Raw genomic sequence first — 12,287 nt, 5'->3', positions numbered from 1 at the left:
CCCTAAACTCACAGAGGTGGCAATGCTTGCTGTATGAACGTAATGCTGTTGTGTTAAGAATAACTTTTCATTTCATTTCATTTCATCTCAGTGGAACAAATCAGGATGAAATCAAAACATATGTTATCAAGTGCTGTGTATTCATAGCCTACTTATCATCATTAACACTGGGTACAGATGTGTGGCCTGCACTACGAAGCAGGGTAACTGGCTTATCCAGGTAATTTCAGGAGTAACTTTGTGACGCCGGGTGTAACTTCCTGATTAACTCGTACTACGAAAGGTGGATAGGTGTTACCCGAGGTCTGTTGCCATGGCAATTTACACCGCATCTCTAAACTGCTCTGTTTTGTTTTTCTCTGAAGCCTCTGTGATTTTAGAAAGGAGAGCTTAATTAATTTACGGGCTAGTTTCTGAGTTGCAGCCCATCTGTAGGCTATAATTGAATTCTCCTAAGTGTTATCACATATTTAGATAGACTAAATAAATAGGCTAAATAAAGAGTCTATAAAATAACAATTAGCCTACAATAAGAACACTGTGAAGATAATTACAAATTTATTCCATGCAATGCCAACAAGCCTCCCTGGTTTTGTCGGCCGCCACGGTGTTAGATTCAGATGTTAACATCTTTAAACTCTTCATATCCTGACACTATCAACGAGTCTCAAGTCTCTCGTGGTTATAATGAATGCTGCATCACTTGCTGGGTTCAAACCAGGCTGCTTATAAAACTGCATAGCTATAAGGAATTCTCTAACTGTAACCTGTTTTTCATTTAGAGAGCACAACCATGTAATGTGCAATGCAAATAATGACTTATTAACTACTGTAAGTCAACACATCCCACAGACTCTCAAACCAGTGTAACGTTAACTAAATAAAACTATAACGTTGGCCAGTGCTGAGCTAAACATGTTACTAACCTCAGGTTAATAACCTATTTTGCGTTCAGCGCTTCTTTGTTTGGGCCTTGTTGTATGAAGTTTTAAAGCCAAAGTTTGATGAATGGCACAGCGGCTGCCGCTGTTTGTTGTCCTCTCTCACTTGTGCATGCAGCAGATGCTACGTGTTACGTAGGCAGGTTATAGGTAACACAGGGAGGGAATTAACAGCATGTTCATCAGACGTTTCCTAAAAATAAACATTGTTCACGAGTCCCGCACAGTCACCGAGCTCGCTGACCGGCAAATCAGGCTTTTTCGGGCTCTTTTCTCAAAACTCTTAAGACAAATCCACAACTTCTCACACAATTTCCCAAACTTCAAAATTTAAGGTCAAAATGAAGCTGTCCACTCAAAACCATTTAGTCTTGCTGAAAAAACAAACTTTTCCCTCAGACATAACACACAAGTCCTCAAAAACACACACTACAACACAGTCTTACACATTGGTGAGATAAATTCAAAACAATACTACAAAATCTGGTTATTAGTAATGTTTCTTGTGGTTCTCTCCCTCAGAAACGTTTCCACATGATATACACAAAAGAAATAACAAATGTAAACATTTTTCTTACATGTTTTATTCCTTAGTGTGCTGTACAGTACAATACACCAATCAACTAATTATTCTGCCCCAGCATCCCGTCTTTGGTCTGTGACAGGCCAGAGATTCTTGTTCTCCACTTCCTCTTCCTTCCTCCTCCCTCTACCTCCTCCACCTCCTCCCTTCTTTTCCTCTCTCCTCCTGCTCCTCCACCCACTCATGTTCCTCCTGTTCTTCCTCCTTCACCTGTTACTCCTCCTCCTCGTCCTCCTTCACCTTTTCCTCCTCCGCCCCCTCCTCCTCCTCTTCTCTGGTGTCCTACATCTCTTCCTTCAGATTTTTCTGGATCCATTTTTCCCAAACTGAATGAACTGACTCTGGCCCTTTTATCTATCTATTAAATCTTCTGATTGGTCAATCTGATCTATCAATCTGTGTTTATTAAGTGAACAATATCGAACGTTACTGCTTTCCCAATGACCACTTGGTGTAGGCACTGAGAAATGAAGGGATTTGTGTGTAGAGTTTAGGGAAATGGGTGTGCTTTTTGAAAAACTGAGTTATGGTACTGGTACCATACATGGTACTGTAAACGACAGAATAATAGAACATGACGCAACTGGATAGATACACAGTGTATCATGTAACAAGCAACAAAAGGTATTAAAGGTAGCTTAAGTCTTTACATTTTAACTATAAGCTAATATATGATTTACTTAGAAATGTTGTATTTGTGAATGTAATATTCATTTAAGATAAAGAGGTTCAAATATACGGGCTTTCCTTTATGTGGTAGTGTGATGTTTTTGTGCTATGGTGTTAACAGGACTCATGTACATTTCAGTTGTATATATTGTAACATAGGGTTTTACTTTGAAGGATGCAGTTAATATTTCCGCTATGATGTTTTTATTGTTCTTTTTTATGTCAAGCATCAGTAAATAGTTTTAATGCGTTTTGTTTCGTGAATGTGTTTACTCTTATAATGGTTGTTATGTGACGTGGGATTTTTCCTAAGAGGAAATGTTAGAGTATAGTGGACTTTTTTTTTGTTAACCGCACTTACCGCGCTTCGGTTGACGTCTCTTCCTCTTGGTTCAGGGACTTTCTCCTTCTCTTTACATTTTATTTGGTTGTAAATAACAAATTGAAGTCACTGAAACCCACCCGAAAAATGTCCTTGTTGACATTGTTACGTTTTGAAGTTAATTTTACTAGTTTGCATGTCTAAACCTGCTGATGACGGAAAAGTTTAGCAATCAGCATGTGCGTGTCGTGAGGCTGTTTCGTAAAGTCATAGTCTTCAATAAATATAACTAAAATAATTTTGTTCATGACCAAACACAAAATGAATGACAAATGCTTTCAGTTTCGTTATTGCAAAAACACACCTTTCCTCAACATCAATCCTGAATCTTAAGGTGTTGCTTTTGATCCACATATTAGAGCAGTGAGTGCAGCGGTAATGTCGGATCCTATTTACGCTGGAGGGAGAGGGTAGCTTGTCTAAGTTTGGCTGTTGTATTTTTCCCTACGCGGGTTAGGGAGCTCGCCTTGGCTGTGAGGGTGACTCTGACCAGAGTTCACTCCGTGTCGGAGTGGAAATGTCAAGGGTCTAGTTTCAGAAAGGACCCTACTGTTCCTCTTCCTTCACCTCTTACTCCTCTCCATACTGCGTCTCCTCCTCATCTTCTTCCTCTTCCTCCTCCTCCTCCTCTCTGGTGTCCTCTACCTTTTCCTTCAGATTTCTCTGGATCCATTGTTCTGAAACTTAATTAACTGACTTTGGCCCTTTTATATATATATCGAAGGTTCTGATTGGTGTGTTATCAATTATGACTCTTTGTGTTTCCACCTGGGTAGCTGTGTGTTAATTGAGCTCAACCTGTGCTGATTGAATGAACAATATTGAATGCTAGTGTTTTCTCAATGACCACATAGTGTAGGCAAGAGAAATGAAGGGATTGTAGAGGTGTGTAGAGGTTAGAGAAATGGGTGTGCTTTTTGAAAAAAGGAGTTATGGTTTTGAAATTTTTGTTCAAAAGCCTGATTATAGTGTTTAAGTAATGGAGAAAAACTATATTAGTTAGTGATAACATTTCTGTGCAGTAAAACTGCAAGTTGTTAACCGAACATTGACATTACATTTCATTCCTATATAACAAAACCACCAAATATTCATCTTCTGGAATTCAGTCAGTCTGAGAGGTAAAACAGTAACACTGACTGTGAGTTCAGAACACAAGAATCAGGAAGAACAAGTTTGTTCAAGAGTCATAAGAGAACAGGACGTAACACACACACACAGTGTTGAGTTCCCTCTGACGTTTCTGTCCTCTACAGTCCACAGGGAGAAAACGGACTCAGAGACTTTGACAGTAAAATAATAACACTCACCCTGCCTCAGCCTTCAGTTTTCCGCCTTCTGCTCTGTCGACTCTAAATGGAGTCTGAACTGACTGAACTCTTCCAGCTTCAGGTTCCTCCCTGTTCTCAGTGCTGCTCCTCCCCTCTTCAGTTACAGGAAATCAGGTGTGTGTGTTTCGTGTTCTTATATCTCGATGGGGACATTAGCTTTAATGCACACTGACCTGCGGAGAGAGAGAGCTGTGTTTTCACTGCGTGTTCAGTGGGCGGGCCATCTACTGTGCTGAGAGGTTGAAGCATGATGTCATGAAGGAAGCCAAATTCAAACAGTGTGTTTGAACTCACATCTTTACTGAAAGACGGAAGAGGAGAAAAAGAGAGGAGAGAGGTTTGTTTTGTCATAGTTTAGAAATCTTTACAGGGGACACAGTTTTTTTCAATTGCTAAGATGCAATGGTCAAAACTGAAGCCACTTTTTTCAAAACTCTTCACACAGTCTGCATTACCAACATGTATCCTGGCCAAACAGTTTATATCACCTTCAAAAGTTACTCCAACCATTCCAACCACTTCATACAAGCCTCAAAATAAACCCGTTCAGCCAAAACACTGGAAACAATTCTAACTCAGAAAACATACATTTTCACTCATAACACACTGACCTACAAAACACTAACAACAGGAACCATTACAGTAAATTTGATGAACTTTTATCTTTTTAAATGTTATCATATAAATAAGTATTTCATATAGAATACAGTTGTTCTCAGTCACTTTGGTACATTTCTCAGATCAGAATTTAAATTCTACTTGTTCAACCGCCACATCATCTGGTCACTTGTGCACATCATATGTAAAAGCAATTTCTCAGTCTTTTGAGAAATTTCAAATTTTTTGACACATTTATGCAAATGATGATGATTTATTTCAATAGGTAGGATATTAGAATTAAATTGTTATTTCCAAACGGCGAAGGCAGAATGCTGGATTCAAAAAAAGGAACAAAGGTGCTTTAAAACTACTCTTCTAGGGCTGGGGCAGTGGCTATAATATTGGAACGGGATAGCCACTACACAATTGTCTGCATTTTCGTACATTATCAATTGCTTACTGTAAGTCATGTTGATCACAATGTATTATACTGTTTGTCTGTTGAATAGTCTGCAGCTTGATTGACTACGCACGTAGTAATAATAATCTTAATTTGTAGAGCACTTTTCAAAAACAAGTTACAAAGTGCTTTAACAAGTGTAAAGACAATAATACCCAAAAGACAATAACACAAAAACAATACAAGATAAAAGCAAGAAAACATTGAAAAGACTAAAACACACGTTTAAGATAAATATAAAATTAGTAAAATAGAATAACCGACCTGATTTCCTCGGGCAGGCTGTTCCAGAGCCTCGGGGCCCTGACAGCAAACGCTCTGTCCCCTTTAGTTTTCAGTCGAGACTCTGGAACAGACAACAGACCTCTGCCCGAGGATCTCAAGGTACGTGCTGGTGCGTATGGGACTAAAAGGTCAGAAATATAACAAGGCGAGAGGCCATGAAGAGCTTTAAAAGTGATCAATAGAATTTTAAAGTCAATTCTAAAACATACTGGGAGCCAGTGTAGTGAAGCTAAAATAGGAGTAATGTGGTCATATTTCTTTGTTCTGGTTAAAAGCCTGGCAGCTGAGTTCTGGACAGTCTGGAGTCGATCAATAGATTTTTGGGTTAAACAGGGGAAAAGGCTGTTGCAATAATCCAGGCGTGATGAGATGAAGGCGTGTAAAATGGTCTCGGTGTCCTTAAAAGTTAACATAGATCGAATTTTTGCTATATTTCTAAGTTGATAAAAACATGATTGAACAAGCTTTGTGGTGTGCTGCTCGAAATTTAAATTACTATCAAACCAAACACCAAGGTTCTTTGCCACAGGCTTAATGTGATTTACTAGGGAACCAGCAGATGGCAGTATTTGTTTTGCCATCTGCTGAGACCCGATGACCAGGATTTCTGTTTTGTCTGACTTAAGCTGGAGGAAATTATTTGACATCCATTTTTTACTTCACAAAGGTCGATAAGTGAACTCAGCATTCAAGGGTCTTTGGATCTGACGGGCAAGTATATTTGTGTGTCATCAGCATAAATATGAAATACCAAAAAAAAGAAATACCATGTTTATGGATAATATGTCCAAGGAGAAGCAGATACAAGGAAAACAAAGAGGCACACCATATTTAACTGGACAGAACGAGGAGACATAGTTGTTTACAGACACGCAGAACTTCCTATTTGACAGGTAGGATGAAAACCATTCTAGGGCAGTACCAGAGATCCCCACCCAGTGCCTCAGTCTGTCTAACATGATGTTGTGATCAATGGTGTCAAAAGCAGCGCTAAGGTCCAGGAGTACCAGGACTGAGCACATGCCTTCATCAGCAGACATTAAAAGGTCATTGGTGACTTTAAGCAGGGCAGTCTCAGTGCTGTGGTACTTCCCAAAACCAGACTGAAACTTTTCAAATAATATTTTATTTTCCAGTACAGTGAGCAGCTGTTTGGACACAATTCTTTCTATGATCTTTGCAATAAAAGGCAGTTTTGAAATTGGTCTAAAATTTTGTGGGAGGGAGGGATCTAAACCAGGTTTCTTTAGAAGTGGGTTCACGCAAAAAAAAGAAAAAAAAACTGAGATCAAATGGAACAACAGAATCCATTACTTTCAGTAAAAACAGGTATTACATCAAGTGGGCTGGAGGACACTCTCATTTGTGATACTGTTTAAAAGCTCAGCCAAGTCGATGGGATAAAACTGGTTAAAACTCTCTTGTTGCTGGTGAGGAACCTCTGAGTAAGAGGCCGCGGGGGTAATAGAGGCTCTGATTGACACCACCTTATTGGTAAAATAAGATAAAAACAATTCAGTCATCTTTTACTTCCAGCTGAGGCACAAGGAGGGGTTGGGTTTACCAGCTGATCCACAGTCTTAAACAGAAACCTGGGATTGTGTTTATGTGTAGTAATGAGTTCAGAAAAATAGTGTGTTCTCGCATCCTTAACCATGTTATTGTAGTTAATTAATAAATCCTTCAGACTGAGGTAATGGACTTGGAGACTGGATTTTTTCCATCTGCGCTCTGCTTTCCTGCATTCCCTTTTTAGGCTGCGAATGCTGTCATTTATCCAGGGTTGCTTACTAGCTTTAGACGTAGGCCTAACCTTTAGAGGAGCAGTAATATTTAGTGACGACAAGCAGATATGATTGAAGTGATCGACCAGATTGTTGGTGTTGGAATCAGACTTTGGCTCTGAAAGAATGCGCAAAACTTTGAAACACTTTGTTCATTAAAGAAGCGAGAACACACGGAGCTTGGTGAGGCGGCATGAGTAACAGGCGAATCGCAGCTAAAAACAATACATCTGTGGTCAGATATGGTCATGTCCACTAATTCCACAGAGGAAATGCTGACACCCAGGGTAAAAACCAAGTCCAGTGTATGACCAGTTATGTGTTTGCCCTTTAACATGTTGTTTGAAGTTAAAAGAAGTGGCCATATTTAAAAAGTCAGTTTTAACATTGGTGGGGTCATCAACATGAATATTAAAATTCTTCTTCTTAAAGTTCTGATAAAAATCGGTTTTGGGGGGGGGTAAATTATAACAAATATGATAGTTTTCAGCCCTCCAAGTTTAAGAGTGAGAACTTCAAAGGAGTTAAATTCATCACAGCATACTTGATGACATTTAAAAATTTTTCTATACACGCTCACTAACCCACCACCACTAAAATTATCATATTGAGGCGGACACAGTTCAGCTAGCTGGCTATAGTCATTCATTTACAACCATGATTCAGTTAAAAACATAAAATCTAGATTTGCAGACAAGATAAAATCAATTAAGATAAAAGTCTTACTTGACAGAGATCTCGCATTGAACAGAGCCATTTAAATGACTTTGTTTTGGTGCAGTTGTCCTAATCCTTTTATTCCTAATCCTAGGATTTCTGTGTGGGATGTGCACATTTCGGTTTACTGGTCTATGCGTATAGAAGTCTTTGGAACAGCGCTGGGAGCAGACGGCTTTACATGCCAGCAGGTGGAGACAGTTGTGGCAGTGAGGCAGAGATCTGTTCAGTGAGCGGTGGTGTGTCCAGGTGTGCTGCATGAATGATTAGTCATTCACGTAAGTCCTGAGGGGAGGACCGCACCACATGCTGTATGTGAGAAGGTAACATTTCTGAGCCCTGTTTGTTTGGGTGAAGTCCGTCTGTCTTAAAAAGAGACATTCTTTGCCAGAAAATATTAAAATTATCCACATAACACACACCGTGAGCCCTGCAGGCGGACTGGAGCCAGTCGTGGAGGCCAAGGAGTCTACTGAAGCGGCCAGCACCGCGACCAACTGTGGGAATGGGACCAGAGATAAAAACGGACTTTCCACACTGATTTAAAAAGTTAGAAAGACGGATAAAATCAGATTTTGTTAGCTCAGACTGAAGCGCTGAAGAGCTGTGTCATTTGTTCCCACATGGACTATCACTCTTGTGATGGAGGACGGGAGCGATGGCATCAGGTCCTGGCGTTATTTTTTTTTAAATGTCAGCCGTGGTGGCACCGGGGAAGCAGTGAGTGGTAGCGTTAAAGAAACAGATTTTTTTGGTTATGGAGTCACCAACATATCAAAACATATCACACTACCAGCCTTGCACAGTGGATTACCTGCTAAAGCCTGTAACTTGCTCAAAATCTTTGGTCTATCTCTCAAAAATAAATCTTTACATTTATGAAAATGTCAGTGCATCAGAAGGACTTATCTTTCTGATGCCCTGACATGTAATTGTTTATGAACAAGATAGTCAAAATGTTTAGTCATGTTGTCAGTATAACAGTATATTCTGGAAGTATTTTCTGATGTAAACTATGGCAAAACTATAAAGTTTTGAAGACAGTAGCCGTGTTTCCATCTAATTGTCATGTGAATTTTAAGCGAACTTTTGAAATGTCGCAAAAAAGAAAAACAAAGACATTGCGAAATGTGTGTATCCATGAGCTGGTTTGGAGTGAATAAACCAGGCTACAGCAAGCGTAGTTATGTCAGTAATTACACCTGGCTGTAATAAAAAAACACCATGAGACTGTTTTACAGTAAATGTACTGTAGAAATGTTAAGACCCCTTAGGCTGACATTGCTATCTGTCAGACCACAGATTCTTATCTACATCACAACAGATATCTTTATCAATTTAGGATACATTTACAAAAAAAAGTATAATATACATGTATAGAAAATATGCATATGTATAATCCATTGTGATCAACCTGACATTAGCAATTGATAATGTATGAAACAGCAGCATAAACAGCATTTATGTCACTGATTTTACCCCCAAAACATCCATTGATGTTAAAGAGGTCACATTATGCTCATTTTCAGGTTCAAACTCTTAGCTTCGGTTCAGCTGTACATGTTCCCTTACCAGCTTAGCAACATGGACTGGAGCAAGAGTTTCAGAGTGGTGAGTTATCTGTAACAAAAGTATCTGACATTCATAAAGTTTTTACTGATCTCTGTCTCTACATCACAGTAACAACTTTATGTCCATTGACTGCCTGGAGGGTAGCTAGTGTTTGGAAGGGAGAGGAGGTGTGTGTGCGCTGCAGCTCACTGTTTTTCCACCGGTGTTTTTATTGACTTAAATACAACAGAACACAACTTAACACTTGAGTCCAGAAGACGAACCATGAACCGTGATGCTGTCAGGACTAGATGAAGGCCGGGGAACCAGAGGAAACATACAAAGTAAAAGGGATTTTAGAAAATAAGAAAGAGAGAAATGTTATTTTAAGGAAACCCAGATTTCCATAAAACTAATTCATGCTGAGTGTTTTTGTGTCTAAACAAGATGGATCTTCAACATTTCTTTAAATCTATAAAGTTCTAAATTTATTGAATGTTTCAACTTTACTGTTCCAGAAAAAAAAAAGTCTGGAGGGACACTGAACATTAAACACAAAATACATAAATACATGATACATATGACAAAAACATGTAAAACAAACACTAAAACCCACCACACAAGCTCACACAAAAACATCCATCAAGAGACGACTTTTCAGATAACCTACAGTACATCAGACCGCCATCATAACCATCATTATCACCATCATTATCAGTGGTTATAAAAAATCATCTGTATCAATCTGTCCAGCATATAATCCTTTCTGTTCTTATGACCTCAATTACACTCAAACAGGATGAAAGCTCATGAGGACAGACAGGAAGTAGATGTGTGTTCAGAACAGATCAGCAGAAAAAACACATTTACACAATAGACTAATAGACTAGATTTAAAACCGCACATGTCGAGCAGTTTGTGTCATTTTGATTTCAAAACAGTTTTTAGTTTTGCAGTTTAAATGTTCTACAATAGTTGCTGTGGCATTAATTGCCAAATGGAAAAGTTTAAAATGACTGTCAGCAGCCTCTCTAATCAAAAATGTAAATCATTAAGTAAAGTTATCTATCTCTGGGACAATAAAAGTCTAAATCTGAAGGAAACACTCATACATGAATAAAATAAAGAAATATATAAGTTTTCATGAACACTGTTTTCCTCCTCTGACAGGGAACACAGTGGCAGTCTGTAACCAAACAACAGATAATGATGCACGTCATATTTATTTGACATCTGCTGCAGTAAGTTTCTTTGGCTGAACACTGCATCTACTGTCCTCAGTGCTGCTGTGGACAGCACATCTGGAAACCCCTGTCAGCTTGAAATGTTTTGTTGCTGTGCTCAGTCTTGCCAACTTCCATGTTGAATTTATAATCATTAGCACCTGTTTAATCATACACCTGACAGTGTGCCTAAAAAGTCCCTCACTGTGAAACTTTACCTTAAAGAACTGATCCTGTTTGAAGGCAAAGGGTGATCACACCAAATAATGATTTGATATAGATGTTTCATTTACAGAGTCTCAGTTCTACTTCAGCTCAGTTTCAGATTTCTGGAAAGGTGTGGATCCAACATCCTGAAGTCCTCAATCAGAGCTGAACTGGCTTGTGTTCCTTTGTTTCGAACCATGTCAATCACTTCTCGAGCCCTGTCAGCCCTGGTTCTGGCTCTGGCTGAATCCATTTCTTCTTGATTTATTATGCCCCGTTGCAAAAGCTGATCCAGCAGCTGGTTTAAAACAGGTTCAGACACTGAACCTACAAACTGTGACCGAACTGATGTCAACCTGCTCCGTGGTGAGCCACTCTGAGGCCTTGGTGGATTCTCTTCACGTACAGCCGGATCTAAAGGTCAAGCAGAACAAAGACTTGTTCAGTAAGACCTCTGACTGTCTGTTTGGGCAAAATGCAAAGCCAATTATTCAAAGTTTATGTCAAAATTGACAAATTCTCCAAATGCAGCCTGATGCAAAGAAATTAATTCAGGCTGATCCTGAAGCTTGATAAACATACAGAGAGGAAATAGGAGAGAAATAAGTGCAGTTTCTGCAGAGTTCAGAGATCATTCAGAGGCTGAACTAAAAACACAAACTTAGTTGTGGCATCTGTTGCTAGCTAGCTCACAACTAACAATGAACACAGTCTATGCTGTGGTTTTCTGTCTGATCACAAGTTTATTGGGACAGCTCCAGTGATCTGTTGAATATCTGAGTGAAGATGGGGGCCAGCTGGTCAGCCCAGATTTTTTTGGGGTCAGGAGCCTTCCTAATCTTCTGTCTCTGGAAGACAGATCATGAATGCAGGTGAGGGGTCGGAGAAGGAGGATGAGAGCGTGGTAGTTGGGGACGGTAACTGAAGATGGTGTTTGAGTTGGGGAGAGGTGTGACTGTGGGCTTCTCAAACCTACAATAGAAACCATTCAGCTCGTCAGCCAGTCGTTTAGTACCAGCAGTTTTGGGGGATAGTCTCCTGTAGTTAGTGAGTGTCCGCAGGCCTTCCCACACTGACGCAGGGTTGCTGGCCGTGAAGCTGTTTCCTAGCTTTTCAGCGTAACATCTCTTTGCTGCTTTGACCTCTTTAGTCAGAGTGTTCCTGGCCTGATGTCCAGGACTCTGTTCCTACTTCTAAAGGCCCCCTCTTTGGTCTGACAAAGCTGCCTGAGTTTCACTGAGTGAAAACCCCGCTGTCTCAGTTTAACCAGTGCGCCGGCTCGCCTTCCCCTTCGGCGTCTCCAAAGGACCACAAAGAGAGCTTCCCTGAGAGCCACCCTGAGCGATGGTCACTCTGCCCAGCAGCTTGAGCTCCTCATCATTGCGGACGGCCAGCAGCAGGTGATGGGGGATGATCCTGGTCTTGTTGTTGTGGGCAGCATTTCCAGCCAGCTCCAGGATTTCAGCGGTCAGGTACTCCAGCACCGCCGGCGGGTAGACGGGGGCTCCGGCACCGACACGCTCCGCATAGTTGCTTTTGCGCAGCAGCCTGTGA

At 40.2% G+C, this 12,287-nt stretch overlaps 1 protein-coding gene across 1 annotated transcript; it reads right to left on the bottom strand.

The window, feature by feature from the left end:
• Positions 1–11,187: 11,187 nt before the first annotated feature.
• LOC119885919 (histone H2A.J-like) lies at positions 11,188–12,283 on the bottom strand (the record flags this gene model as incomplete). The annotated part of the gene is made up of 1 exon (XM_038696306.1): positions 11,188–12,283. A coding segment is annotated over one exon (288 nt), but the record flags the coding sequence as incomplete, so codon positions are not given.
• Positions 12,284–12,287: the final 4 nt, after the last annotated feature.

Source organism: Micropterus salmoides, unplaced genomic scaffold (assembly GCF_014851395.1).
Source record: "Micropterus salmoides isolate LMB-PRFRI ecotype aquatic unplaced genomic scaffold, ASM1485139v1 Ms_hic_scaffold_1, whole genome shotgun sequence".
In the NCBI taxonomy this organism is placed as follows: Eukaryota; Metazoa; Chordata; class Actinopteri; order Centrarchiformes; family Centrarchidae; genus Micropterus; species Micropterus salmoides.
The sequence above is the reverse complement of the archived record's forward strand: the minus strand, read 5'-3'. Positions and strand labels throughout refer to the sequence as shown.